This window comes from Periplaneta americana, chromosome 6 (assembly GCF_040183065.1).
Source record: "Periplaneta americana isolate PAMFEO1 chromosome 6, P.americana_PAMFEO1_priV1, whole genome shotgun sequence".
Classification (NCBI taxonomy): Eukaryota; Metazoa; Arthropoda; class Insecta; order Blattodea; family Blattidae; genus Periplaneta; species Periplaneta americana.
Window position 1 is genome coordinate 127,259,912 of NC_091122.1, and position 15,725 is coordinate 127,275,636.

Genomic DNA, 15,725 nt, shown 5'->3' on the forward strand with positions numbered 1-15,725 from the left:
TTTGCCACATATCTCTACAGTTATTTTACTTGTAACAATTACCAATAGAATGTTTAAGTTTTAAAATGCATCTCCACAAAAAATTCCATCAAATTCGCTTTATAATTCGAACATTTTGTATTGCAAAATCGTCGGAATCCGCTCAATCCTCGTTTCACCAGTAACGGTAATACTGTAATAAAATCGCCTTAATAGAATCGTTAATCAGAAACTTTTAATCAGATAACAACGCTTACATATATCTGAAACTCCCGCATTTGCTGGAGGCGATGCGTTCAAGCACTCTTCCAGCAATCTATGCAGTGCAAGTCATAAGTACTGCTGCAACTCTACAACACTGAATGTGCTGAAGAACTGAATGTACCCTACGTAAGCGAGATATATCGATTATGGGTAATGTATGTCGCTGTGAGAAGTGACATTTGTTTAATCTTTAATCATAATTACTGATTAATTAAATGCCTATGACCTTGTAATAAACGGAATTTCGTTTCGGAATAATACATGCATGTTATGAATTGCGAAATTCTTGTTACGGTAATAGTATCAGTACTAAACTTCTAAATTGTTAGGTTATGTGTGGAAAAAAATGAAGTTTGCACATGTAATCAAGACAGCTGGTGTGATTTTTTTTTGTAGATCTTGTATAAATTTAACTTAGATTTTAATTGAACATATTGTGCCATATTTCGTGGATTATAATTTCACCGCCGATTACTTAATACGTATACGCTATGTCACGAAAAGGCCCAAAAGGAACTAAAGGTCCTACAGAAACGTTGAAAAAGGAAGATGTCGTGCAAGCTGTTGTGATAGCAGACAGCTTTAGAACAGAATTTCATCCGATTACATATTCTGTTCCTGCTGTAAGTAGACATGCATAATATTAGTACTAAATTTACTGTGTATGAACTAGAATTGTAGACATAAAGTTCATTAACTACCGGTAATGTGAAAAATGTAAATGGTACAAAATAGGGACCTGTATAAGGAAGGTAATTCTCTATAAAAAATAAAGTACACCAAAGAAGGCACAATTTTATTTTGCTTCGGCCAAATATGAAAGAACAGATCGCCAGTAGGGGAAATTACCCCCACTCTCGCCGCATGGCAGCTGCTCACTGTCTACTTCCGCCCTGTGGCTCACTCCCAAGCCCACCATAATGAAATGTGCATTCGACACTCACGCATTTATCATGACACAATACAGAAAAGCTTCTACGCTCTGTTCTTTCAGATTTTCCCAACATAAAATCGTTTGATCTGTATATTTTAATGAACATTGTTGTAGTACCCCGTTCCTGTCCAGGACTCAATACTAGGGATATGGATATTGACTATTTCACTAGTAATTCGTCCTGACCTCTCTCTTATTATTCTGGTAATTAGTAACAAGTAGGAGTGGGGACTACAAAAGTGCATTAAAATAGCCTATAAGCTAAGTATCGAACAATTTTTATGTTGAAAGTATTTGTGGTTGCAAACTAAAACCATATGCTTATCACTAAATATGCCTAACAGAAGCTAATGAAGCAAAAGAAAGTTGTGCCTTTTTAATTCTGAAGAACATATTCTACACTGGGATTATTTTTAAGGCCCAAATATGGTACCTATATGGAAGTCGTGCCATAGTTTTAAAGAATTATAGGCTCTTCTTTCATAGACCTAATGTAAAAATTACTACCGGTAATTCAGTCTGTACTGGGAGTACTGCAAAAGGTGTTTGGAGCATGATGCAGACTACACCATTTCATTCTAATGCAGAGGTTAAGAAAGCATGAAGCTGTACTTCTATGCTCCCCAAGCACCTTCATGGCATATGCAGGGGATACCCGTTTACCTACTATAATTTTGACGAATTTTACTAGTTGTTTTTATCTTGCCAGTGGGTTGTAATCAATTTGTCCAAGATAAAGAAAACTACTGCTGGTATATTATATGAATTTAGTATTGCAGAGATTGGATAATTTTTACTTTGGGTGTCTCCTTGTGAACCTAAATAACAATGATGTAACACCTCTGACTAGAATGCTCTTTATAAATATGAATAGAATGTTCTTTATTCTTTATAAATACAGCAGATTTCAAAGAAATATTGATTGTGGGAGTGTGCAATACATCTTATAGGTCTAAATCTTAAATGAACTTTATATACTTAACTTACTATTTTATTATTGAATTCACAGGCCTTGATTCCTGTGGTGAACACTGCGCTACTGGACTATACACTGGAATGTTTGTCCTTGTCTTCAGTACAGGAAGTGATTCTGTTCTGCAGTTCACATGCAGATCTCATCAAGGATCATGTGAAGTGAGCACATTTACACAGAATAACTATTTTAAATATTTTTATGCTCGACCATGCCGAAATGTAGTAATTATACACCTGGTAGTAGCCCTTTAATACACCTCATTAAAGTACACCTATTCATTATAGTTCAGTTGTTCAGCCAATGAGAAATCACCATTGTACCATTATAAAACCGCAAGTATCGATTATTTTCGGATATGCACTCGAAAGACAATTAGATAAATGTCACGGAGGCTGGAAATCCAATACTGTCGCAGAAGGTTATGTTCTGTTACTATAATAATTAGCTTTAATTGTTGTTGTTGTTTTCTAATGCCAGGCGTTTGACAATAAAGTCATTTGACCTCTTAGCGTTAATTGTAAATAATATTCAAATAAATTCAATTTGTCATCTCGTTTTTCAATTCTAAATCAATTTCCAGGTTATATCAATATTAATGTTCATGTTATTCTCTAGATTATATCAAAGTCAATGACATTCATCCCTCGGAAAAAAATCAATACTTTCGCGTCTGCACACATCTTACAATTTAGAAGGTCAGTTCCGCTCTTCACTTAGATAACCATAACATGAATACTTATGAATAATTTCAAGTTAGAAATATGGTCGAGCATAAAAAGTCGTATGAAACTTGCCTATAATGGTAATTAAGACGCTCGTATGAAAATTATGAAACTCGCTTGCGCTTGTTTCTCGTCTTAATTGCTACCATTATAGGCTCGTTGCATAATGTACTATTGTATGACATCTAATAACTTAATTGACTCAGGTTCACACAACACTTCCAGACTCTATCAATGCATTCCATTCTAAAGGACGAAACAAATATGGTAATGATAATATTCATTCGTCATACTGTAGGCCTACAGAAATATATTTCATGATTATTGTACTGTAAATACAGTAATTTTCCTATGTAGTTCAATTAGTTCAGTTTAGCCTTAGGATAGAGCTTTAGTTAGCCTAGTGCTTAGCGACCTCTCAGTAATACTAGAGGTGTTTGCATACTGTATTCAATAGTGGATCGTGGGTTTTAAAAGGTATACAGCATACAAAATTTGAATTTCAATTATGTCATGAAAAGACTTTCCTGATACTTCACTTCTTGCAGCCTATATAAATTTCAACCTACAATATTTGCTGCATAGATGGATTTATTAAACTACCTGTTATATGTTTTACTTTATGTCTATTCTTATAAACTAAGTTGTTGCACGAATCTGGTCTTAGTGGGCGTAGTTGCTTTGATGATGATGATGATGATGATGATGATGATAATAGATCCTCATAAGTTAAGGTTTTGGTGTACAATTATTTAAGCTAAGTCATTTTATTTATAAAATATTTTCACTATAACAGTAAAATATTTATAGTTAAATAACCTGCACTTTTAACATGACCTGATTTCTGTTGGGGCAAGTTACGTGGTTGAGGGTTTTTCCGAGGTTTTCCCTCAACCCAATACGAGCAAATGCTGAGAATTTTCGGTGCTGAACCCCAGACTTATTTCACCGGCATTATCACATCTTCATTTCATTCAAATGGTAAATAATCTGAGATGTTGATACAGCATCGTAAAATAACACAAAAAACATAATCTGATTCTTCCATTAAAGTAAAAATATTAAGCCAATTACCAAATAAGAGTTTTTTTTTAGTAGATTATTTTACAACGCTTTATCAACATCTTAGGTTATTTAGCATCTAAGTGAGATGAAGGTGATAATGACGGTGAAACGAGTCCGGGGTCCAGCATCGAAAGTTACCCAGCATTTGCTCTAATCTGGGTTGAGAGAAAACCCCAGAAAAAACCTCAACCACATAACTTGCCCCGACTGGGAATCGAACCTGGGCCACCTGATTTCACGGCCAGACACGCTAACCGTTACTCCACAGGTGTGGACAATAAGAGTTTGTATCTGTATTAATTTTCTCCTAGCCATGTGATAATGAGACAGATTCATTGTTGTCTATTATAACTATAAGTAATTGAACTTCAAAAATGATACTGTTGTAGTAAACTAGAAAACATATGCATTGCAAATACAGTGAGTCTCAGGAAATGTTTACATTTGCGAACTCATGGTGCTTCAATAGATTAAAACTATGTTAGGCTATATTGATAATATTCGGTTCTTACTCATCCTTCTCACAGTAGCTACTGGATCTTGTGTGATACATAATTCACATCACATCATTCATAGAACCTGTTTCATTAAACCTATTCACTAAATTTAGTACCAATGTGTTCACCATTGTGGAGTAACAGCATATCCGACCATGAATTGAGTGGGCCCAGGTTCAAATCCTGGATGAGGTTTTTTCGGAGTTTTCCCTCAACCCATTAAGAGCAAATGCTAGATAACTTTCGGTACTGAACCCTGGATTCATTTCGCTCAGATACTGGATAACCATCGCAGTTTATAAAGTGCCATAAAATAAACCAATAAAAAAATAGTACCACTATTATTTTTCTATATGAAACTGGACAGCCAGGGAATTTATGTCTAAAGTTTTCCTTTGTTCTACCATATGATTTCTAATACAATATTAAATTTAGTGAATAGGTTTAATGAAGTGGGTTTTGTGAACGATACGATATGAATTCTGTTATTAATATAACATAATACGTAAGTTTTAATCCTGCAAAGTGCCATGAGTTTGCAGATGCAAGCAGCGGCAGTAGCAAGGGAGGCAGACTTGCCACTTAGAATTTTAAAAAATGTATTTTGTTTAAGGAGACACTCAACTTAAAAATTGGAGAAAAAGTGTCATAGAAATGAAAAATTAAATTTCTGCACTAATTTACATGACAGAACTAAATCAATACGCAGAATTCTTCCCCTATTCATTGAGAAGTCACAGTCAAATGCACAAAGCCAGAAAATAAAAAATGATAATTAAAAGTGATATTTCAATTAATGATTGATTAAAAATTGAAATATTTTTTATTTTGAAAAGTATTGGATCTAATGAGCTGAGATTTTGCATGTTAGCTACTTTCCATGTGTATATTAAACTTTTTCTCCAAATTTGAAAAAGATTGGTCAAATGGGAAAAAAGTTCCAAAATATAGTTGAGTGTCCCCTTAAGCAAAACACAGAACGATCTTCCCTTGCATAGCTCCAACTCACAACTGGGTGCGGACTGCCCAAGTGATTATCAGTCATCAACTTCTGCTATTTGTTTATTGTTGCTAATCTTTACGAATCCGTTTCTGCGTTTTGGATTTCTGAAGTGCAGACATCTGGTTAGTGTTTACAATGTAGAAATAATGTAGAAACACCAACTTCAGTGACTTTAGAATTCAGAACATTTTTCACAATCGAGGAGTTGGGTGCAATAACAGTATTAGCCTATTAATACTGTTATTGCTTAGATAGCTGTCCTTAATTATTGCACATTATAAAATCTTGAATTTCATTAATATGTAACCCTTTAACAAAACATTAATTATTACCAAATATCAAGATTTTGTTCCTGACACTTTTAAATTTTCTATCTAATTTTTCTTAAAAGCGATTTTTGACATTAATGCTGTTATTGCACCCAGCTTCTCAATTATAATCTTATGAAATAAGTGAGATTCAGCACCGTTTGATCTGATAGCAGTTTGCTTCATAATAGAACTGTTTTAAGAACAATGTATACATTGTGTCACCTCCATGTCATCAACAGTGTCATATGGTGACTGGTATTGATGATCAAATAGCAATTGATATTCACAGTTTTCTTTTTTCAGTCACTAATATTTATTATTAGTAAGAAATGCGCACAAGCATGCAGATTTCCCAGCACTGAGTTCATTCATTCATTTTCGCCATTCTTGCCACATGGTTTTCAGTCTTCAATGCTAAGTTCAGTCACTAATTTTCCGTTTTTCGTGCATTGGAGCACATGATATTGGTCGCGACTCATCTCACAGTACATGCAAACACACGCTTCGGACACTGGGGGAAATATCTCGTGCTGCATACTTAATGGTGGAAGCCGTGCACTGCCAGCTTATTGATGGTATGTCTCAGCCGTTGGTTGGTTCCTGTCCAGTTTTGGTTGGTCATGGCGTTGGTGGTGTAAATGTCGTCAGCTACATTCTTTTTCTTCTGCATGAGGTCTTTCAGCAGCTCTTCCTACGCAGCTGTGTGAGGCAGTAACATTTGATGCTGCAGGTCTTGAATCAGAAACATTTCTTGTATCAGGATTTAATATTTAAATATGGAACAAAAACTTGTCCCGAAGACCTTGTTCTGGACAATGTGACACATTAATGAAAAAAGGGATGTCATATTTTACAGAACATAGAACACTATAACAATACACTTCCTCATCATTGGCTAGTAGGTTAAGTTGGTAGAAAATTAGGCTGGAATGCTTTGAATTTGCAAGTCCTTAATTTTATGTTTAAATTTGCTTAAAAAAATTGTAATGATTTTGTAAAATATTGATGTTTAACTGATATAAATGTTTTATGCAGACAGAGCAGGTGGAGTGATGATACCTCGACTATGTTGGTGACAGTGATTGTGTCGGAAACCTGTCGTTCGCTTGGTGATGCAATGAGGGATCTTGATGCTAAAGCAGTCATCAGGAGTGACTTCATCCTGGTTTCTGGAGATATGGTGGCCAACTTGAATCTGCTTCCCATCCTCGAATATCACAGGTAGCACTACAACTTTTTGTAGTGTAAAAATTGTTGTAAGATAAAAGTTTAGACTTTTTCTGCTTTAATCATGCTTGATTGTAATGACTATCGTGCTTGTCTCAGAATTCAGGTTTGCAGGTTCGATTTAGGCTAAGGGTGATGGATTTTCAGGTGGAGAAATTTTTTCTGATGATTTGATTGAGATAACCTCAGATGGAGAAGAATGAAAGCAGTGAATTCATAATCTTGCAGGTTACAGAGCCATCTATATAATTATGTCATTGATATACTAATATGAGATAAACAAATTCGAAATGTTTATCAATTGACTTAGTATCAAGTGGTTGAAATTGCAAATTAAATATTTTTACTTTCATAGTCTGTGTAGTATAAAGAGAAAGTACTGTGTTATGGCCATGCAAAAAATCAATTTTGAGAGTTTAACTGAAATGCACTTGTTCAGTATTTATGATACCAAGAAAGTGATTTTGACATGCATCTGTGTACAGTTATTTCTCCTAAGACGGATTTTGTTCGTATTCAGTAGGCTATATGCAAATCTATTTATGCACGAATAATGCATATGAAATACAATTTTTAATAAGCAAAATTAGCTTAGTGAATATTTGTTAGAAATCTGCAATACACATTGTTGATTTACTTCAAATTGGAGCAAATGATATTCTTCCGCAATTTTTTGTATTATATAAGACAATAACTTGACAAATGAAACAATGCAGTTTATACGAAAGAAAAAGTAATTTCCACAGAGAAATTTTATTATTGACTGTAGCCTACAAAATTATTTCCATTTTCTATTGCCATTTTCTTCTAAGTTCCTACTACCTCCAGCACAGAACAGTCATCACAAAAGGTGACGCAACTTCCAGGTGTACATGAATTGCTGTTTCTTGAAGGATTTTTTAAATTCTTTATTAATTTTTTTTAAATTTTATTTATTATTTATTTTATTTTATTTACAGAGTATTTGACAAGCAATATTGACATTATATTAAAACAAAAGAATAAAATTAAAAGCCTATCAAATACATTCAAACTTTTAAATACATTAAACAAAACTGATTAGTGGTCACTGGTTATAAGCCTCCCTTATTATGTATGAGCGAATATCCATAGCAATTTCTATACACTGTTCCCTTCAGCAGTCTGATATTACAGTACTGCTATTTGTTTGACAAGGATGTAATATACTTAGAGTCTCTTTATAAACCACTTAATGTTTATGTCACAAACACCGATTTTAGTAAATAGTAGGCCTAATGTAATAAATCCTACAGTTCATAATTAAATTAGATATTTACTTGCTTATTATCATATTTACAACTTCATTTATCATAACATTGATCAAAATAGGGTACAAAATGCTTGCTTGTCTAACACTCGTATTTGTTGTAAATCATTTAAGGCTGGTTCACAATAAACCGAGAATGGAAACGATAACGAGAATGGAAACAGAAATAATGTTAAAATAAATGTATTTAAATGGCAGCATTCACAATAGTTAGTTGTGAATGCTCACATTTAAATACATTTATTTTAACAATATTTCCTTTCTCGTTCTCGTCGTTTCCGTTCCCGGTTTATTGTGAACCAGCCTTTAGTCAGTCTACTGGTGTTTTTACTTTACACAACAGATTTACAATAGGCACATAAAATTCTGAACCATTAGTTATGGTTGCACTGTGTGCAAGTAACGGATGAGAAATTTTCGTTTCATTGACATTCTGGCTTGACAGATTAATTACAAATAATAATAATAATAATAATAATAATAATAATAATAATAAATGTACAGGCAAAATTAAAAGAAGAATTGGTCTAGTTAATGAAGTTTTCATTAATAAAAACAGTTACTGACCTGCCACTGCATAAACATCGAAATAAGGAAAATGTTATCAAAATTGTATCTGTAATGTATTATTATAGGGGAGCAAAAGTTGGAAAATTGAAAACAAAGAAAATAATAGTGTAGCAGTCACAGAAATGGGATCTGTTAAATGACTAATCTATTTAATACTAACATTTGTTAATATATGTTAAATATAAATAATGCATAAATGTTTTCACCTTTTACAGCATCATCAGACACAACTTGCTTCTACAATATCTAAATCACATAGTGGAATTTTTATTTTCTCTTATAGTGTTATTATAATAATAAGTAATAATATGTAATAATGACTCACGAGTTTTATTTTACTTATTGGAAACATTTTTAGGTTATAAACAAATCTACATTGTATAACTAATTATATTCTATTCAGTATTGAAATGCATAAAATATTACTAAAAATAAGTCTGCATTGTATAAACTAATTATATTCTATTTAGTATTGAAATACATAAAATACTGCTAAATAGAATACAATTAGTTATACAATGTAGATTTGTTTATAACCTAAAAATGTTTCCAACAAGTAAAATAAAACTCGTGAGTCATTATTACATATTATTACTTATTATTATAACACCAATTGGATGGTTTACTATAAGAGAAAACAAAAATTCCACTATGTAATTTAGATATCGTAGAAGCAAGTTGTATCTGATGATGCCGTAAAAGGCAAAAACGTTTATACATTATTTGTATTTAACATGTATTAACAAATGTTAATATTAAATTGATAAGTCATAAGATTCAACATTTTAACATTATTTATTGTATTTAATAACTGACTTACCTGAAAATCAAAACATGAATTGTAAAAAATGAAATCTGTTGCAAAAATGTTAAAAATCTGCTGAAGAGATGAAGTGTCAATTATTGAAAGAGTGTAAATGAAAATAAAACATTAATGAAGAAAATAGAGAAAAGAAAAATAAAGTTAATTGGTCATACAGTCAGTCATCAAATTCAGTCCTATCCAGTATGTTGATCCAAAGTCAAACACTGTGAGCATTATACCATAGAAGACTTTGTCTTTAAATTCTCAAAACTTACAGCTTCTTCTAAGAGAATATTAGTACTGACGATTTACTAAACTGTTGTTTTGTCTCAGGAAGGTGCAGAAACAGGACAAAGGTGCTGTGATGACATTGGTTTTTAAGGAAGCTGGACCTGGACATAGCTCCCACATCAGCGATAAGGCTATTCTCGCTGTGGATGCAGTTACAGGCAGGATATTGGCCCACAAGAAAGTGAAAGCTGGCAACAAGAAGATAACATTACCACTGGTATGAGTTTTAAAAAAAGCAAAGTCAGGGACAGGGACACAGATAAGGCTGCTTGCCAAAGGCCATAACTACTAGGGTGTTCAAAAATTGTATTTTTGCCAAAATCTTGGGATCTTTTTCTTTTTGTGTCATTACAATATTTCCTTTGTGTTAATAATAAAAAAAAACTCGTATTGTTCTATAAATTTTATAAAATGATATTATTTATGTGAATTAATTCACTTTCATTCTTGTCGATCTGGTTGGCGAGTTGGTATAGCGCTGGCCTTCTATGCCGAAGGTTGCGGGTTCAACCCTGGGCCAGGTCGATGGCATTTAAGTGCGCTTAAATGCGACAGGCTCATGTCAGTAGATTTACTGGCATGTAAAAGAACTCCTGCAGGACAAAATTCTGGCACATCCAGTGACGCTGATATAACCTCTGCAGTTGCGAGCGTCATTAAATAAAACATAACATTTAACAACTTTCATTCTTTCACCATTACAGGAGATATATGTGGACCAGCCACGAGTCCAGTTAAGAAACAGTCTTTTGGACACCCATGTGGCTGTTTGCTCGCCAGCTGTCCCACCCCTGTTTTCAGATAATTTCGACTTTCAAACAAGGGATGACTTTGTTCGTGGATTGTTAATAAATGAGGAGATCCTTGCCAGCACAATCTATTGGTATAAATTGCAAGAAGATCAATATGCTACCCACGTTTCCAGCTGGAAAATGTATCAGTCTGTCAGGTTAGTAAAGATGCTAGAGTAGAGTTAGATCTAGATTAGATTTGGATGAGGAATGTGTCTCTAATATATTAGCCTGTTGACATTTTGTACATTCCTGAATACGACCAGCCTCGTGGTCTAGTGGTCAGAGCTTCTGGCTATAGTTCATGAGGTCCCAGGTTCGATTCCCGGTTAGAGCACAGGAATTTTTCCTTAAAGAGGATTATTCCTGTGTTCGTCCATGGTCTGGAATTTAAGTTAAGTTTAGATTTAAGACCTCTCCTGGCACCACATTACCATAATCATCCTATCACATCATCGGGGTAATGTAACTCCGCCTTCCAGGCGCCCCAACCTCAGAAGTGGGTTACAACTAAGCCACGGAGAGAAGACCAGAAATGTCGAAAGACAACCTGGTGGCATTAAAAAAAAAAAATTCCTGAATACCATTTCCTCTCTGTCCATAAATTTTAATGATTTTACAGAAGACCCTTTGCTTCATGGTACATGGAAACTTAATTTCAGACTATTTCTTATGAGGTTAGATTACATTTTTTAATCCATTTGTTTCATTACGATTAGAAATATGATTCAAATGTCGGAAATCACTTATTATGACAGATGCCATATATATCTATTTACAATAATTTCTTACCTGATATTGTTTCTTGAAGTCTCTTTTTCAAGGGAGGATGTCTGATTATATTAGTACATAAAATAAATAAATTGTTTTTTAATATAACTCTTTGTTATTTTGGTGAAATCAGACAACATCCAGTAAACCATTATTTTCACTGTTTCTTTTTTTAATCCAATTTTGATGTGTAATAGAATTATAGTTCTTAGAGGAAGAGGAATTTTTTTCATAATTGATGCACAGTTTTTATTTGTTGTATGTAGAAATGTCATTGCTGTAGTAACTTAAATTCGACGATAATCTTTGGGGGGGGGGAGGGGGAAATGGGGCCTACATTTTGGAAAAAAAAAAAAATCTAGGATATGCTATTTCATTAAAATGAATGTTATATCTCAGCCATTTTTGAAGATACATTCAAAATCTCTTTGACATTTTTTTACTCCTAAAATCGTGTTCTTTAAAATGTCTGTAGCATAATTTTGACATTGGTTTTCAAAATTTTAAGATAAACGATTACATTTTAAGAATAGAAATATAGAAGAATACTTTTCAAGTGCAACAAAATAACAAATTTCTGTTACAGAGAAAATTTTCCTAATAGTCTAAAGATTGTACGTTCCAAATATCAAGCATTTATCATTAATAGTTCCCAAGATATATAACTTTTTGGATGAGAATAAAGCAAGAAATCAAAGTTATGAGAAATTGTGCACCGGAGCTTTAAAAATGGCATTACAACAGCTAACAAGGCCAGAAATGTGCATTAAATTTTATGTAATCTATTTGTTATGTATCAAAGATCATTTCAAAGTAAAAATTTTTACTTTTTGAAAACTTACTGGTTTTTCACCATATTTAACTACAGTAAAACCCCGATAAGACGCTGTTCAAGGGACCACGTGTAAACTGCGTATTAACCGGGACTGCGGATTAGGCAGGTATACTAATTTTGACTTATATACAATATCTATTAGCATTCTTCTTTATTGAAATACATGATTCATGAAAGGTAATACATATTATTCCATTATGTAATTACTGTACTGTACGTCAAAGACATTTACGATACTGTATGTATGTACCATACTTAATTCTTTCGAAAAGAGTCATTTATAGTTGTTTGCCGTATGCGTGTTCTCCAAGTCCTCATGTTTACCACACTTCACTCTCTTACACTTACACCCTCCCGACATCGCAGCTGCAGTGATTGAGTCGTGATTTTTTATTATCGTTCTTAATGTCGATGATGGGATTCCTAATGAATCACACAGTTGTTTCTGATTAAGAGTACTGTTTTCATCGTACTTTCGTAAGATTTCCAATTTTTCCGACACAGAAAGCGCTTTTCGTTTAACACTCATTGTAATCACACTCACAGACACTTCAATACACTAAGGACAACAAACTGACCAGCAAAAATTTCTAGAATTTTATTACGGCCAAGTGAGGAATGTTGAGAGAGAGAGAGAGGATTAGCAAGAGGGTGGATTATTGTAACTGTATGTAAGCTTTAAGTGCGCAGGTAAAGGGTCGAATAAGAGAGCGTAACAAGAGGGTGGGGTATTGTATAGAATGAAGGTTTAAATGCGCAGGTAAAGGGTCGAATACCAATACTTTTCAGGTTAATGGCACCAGTAAGTTCAATGACCAAAATGTTTCGTTGCTGTTCCAGTACATTGCTGAAAATTACATCAAAAATATTCCATAAAAATAGTGTATTATGCGGGACTTGAGCGCAACAAACGGGGTATTTTATAAAGGCGTTATATATGAAATGTTCAGGGACCGGACAAAAAAAGCGTATTACACAGGATAGCATAATAAGCGGGTGCATCTTATCAAGGTTTTACTGTATTCTTTTCCTATGAAAACGCTGTACACAAGAACTTTAAAAATAGCATTGCAGCAGCTGACAAGACCATAAATATGCTCTAAATTTTATATCATATATTTCTCATATATCAAAGTATACTTTAAAAGAAAAAAAAAAAAAAAAAAAAAATTTTAATTCACTGATTTTCTACTGTATTAAAATAATCATCTCCTCTTAAAGAGTTGTGAATGATATGATGACATAAAGTTTCTGTTTCAGCCGTGATCTCATCTATCGCTGGGTGTATCCGTTTGTCCCTGATGCTCCTTTCTTTTGGAATTCAGAGCCATATATGTTTCTTCGACACAATGTTTACAAACAGAAGTCTGTCAAATTGGGAAAGTGAGTACAACAAGCATTATATAGTGATTGAGATTAAGTTGCACATATTCAATCACAATTAATAATTGCATGGTACTATACCCGAATATTCACACATTTCAGGAATTGTTCTTACTGTATATTTCCTTCTTAACATTATTAAACTGATGGTACGCACCATTATGAATTGTATAAAAATGATATAATATGAAGAGAAATAGGTGCATCTTGAGAAAGCATTCTGCAAAACAGTCACTGTCCATAATATTTTTTGGTAACTGAACCTTCATCACTTTCAGTCAGTTTTAATTCCTACAGAAGGAACAAGTTCTTTAATTTTTAATTCAATATATGACATGGGACACTTTGTGTGCGGATAAGGTAGATCTACAGAAGCAGCTCCTTTTGCCAGTTCATCTTCGCGTTCATTATATACAATGTCTGTATGTTCTCTAACTCAGGATAGGCGTATGTGATTTTCGTAATTTTGAAATTCAGACCTTGTTTCCAAAGCAATAGGATAAAAATTCTTATTATTTCTGACTGATTGAAGTGCTGTTTGAGAATCAGACTGTATGCACAAGTTGATTTTGTTGGTAGTACTCCATCTTGTTGCTTGAAGTATGATGAATAGTTCAACTTGGTACACACTGCCTACTGATGCTAGTCGAAATTTAAACTGTATTTCTGTACCATTATTAATAACGATAAAAGCACATCCTACGAGACTCTTGCCATCGACTCCCTATGTTTCAGAACTGGCTGTGTATATGTACATCAGTTGAAAAGGCATCTTGAATTAACCACAAGATGAAGATGATTCCTTGGATGACACACTGATAAAAAATTAGTTCTTTGTTCAATTTTGTTAACATCTTGATCAAGAAATTACTGTAAGTCGTATGTTCACACGATTATGTTTTTCTGCCATAGAGCAAAGCAACCCGAGGCTTCCATCCAGTCAATAAAGCACACTTTCACACTTGTGTTGTTGCTACAGCTAGTGTGTAATACATAATAATGGATGAACGGTCTTACAAATAAAAACTCTATATACAGACGTTTAATTCTCTTATACTTATACAATGAGTAGCTCTTTTATAAGTCGTGTGTAAATTCCTTACTAATAATCACTACATACGTCGTGTATAACTGCTGCGTCATAGTTTCGTCATTACTTCATTACGAAAGGTAATAGAATATCTGAGATTCTCTATTGCATCCGGTAGAGCGCTCTAGTGTGCTGTGTTAAGAATCGATAGTACAACTGGCTCTGATTGATTACCACACTATATTTTGGTCAAAGAGTACAAGCTACAGCAATAATATTCTACTTATTGTGTGCTCTTTGGTGTGTTCTTCTGTGGTTACAAGGCATCCATCATCATAAAATGACAGTCGATATGAACAGCTGTTAGAGGGGTGGCCATTTTTCTCTATATACAATGCTTAAACAAGGGGTTTCGTATATATAACTACTGCAAAGCAATTCCCATTGTATAGTTACAGCCGTTTATACATCCATCGCTTATGCATGGTTTATTAGTAAAGTTTTCTGTCTCAATGCTGCATAAGTCTCGTATAAAAACTATACACGGTTTATTAGTAAGACCGGAAATAAACACGGAATTGTTGAAAACTCTAGTAGAAATAATAAAATAAATTGAAAAGAAGTCATCTTATGCATTATGGCTAATTTTCTTCAGGGCTAATGCTTCTTCTCATAGTTGTTTTGTTTTGTCAAATTCTCTTCCACTCTTCTTAACAGGTAATCAAAAGTAGACATTGACATTCGAAAATAATTTTAAAATGTCAATTCATGTCTCCTCAATTGGCATATCAGTGTGTGATAGGTTTCTCAAAGAAGCCTCTCCATCACAGTAAGGTGTAACCAGTATCTCTTATTGATACCGCAGTTTAGTACATATAATCACGAAGCTCAATACATAGGGAATATGCATCCAATGACAGTTGAACTTTAGTTACTAGCCACTAGGATCGCACAGTCTATTGTTCTTAGTACTCTCAGTTGCT

The 15,725-nt window shown here is 33.6% G+C and overlaps 1 protein-coding gene across 1 annotated transcript in view; it reads left to right on the forward strand.

Moving 5' to 3' along the window:
* The first annotated feature begins 361 nt into the window (after nt 1–361).
* eIF2Bepsilon (eukaryotic translation initiation factor 2B subunit epsilon) overlaps nt 362–15,725 on the forward strand; it is a 34,405-nt gene continuing 19,041 nt past the window's right edge. Inside the window, exons 1-6 of the mRNA XM_069828916.1 lie at nt 362–866; nt 2,187–2,311; nt 6,787–6,972; nt 9,975–10,149; nt 10,637–10,881; nt 13,590–13,712. Coding sequence (XP_069685017.1) covers nt 735–866; nt 2,187–2,311; nt 6,787–6,972; nt 9,975–10,149; nt 10,637–10,881; nt 13,590–13,712 — 986 coding nt within the window. The 5' untranslated portion in view covers nt 362–734. The remainder of the gene's footprint in view (nt 867–2,186; nt 2,312–6,786; nt 6,973–9,974; nt 10,150–10,636; nt 10,882–13,589; nt 13,713–15,725) is intronic.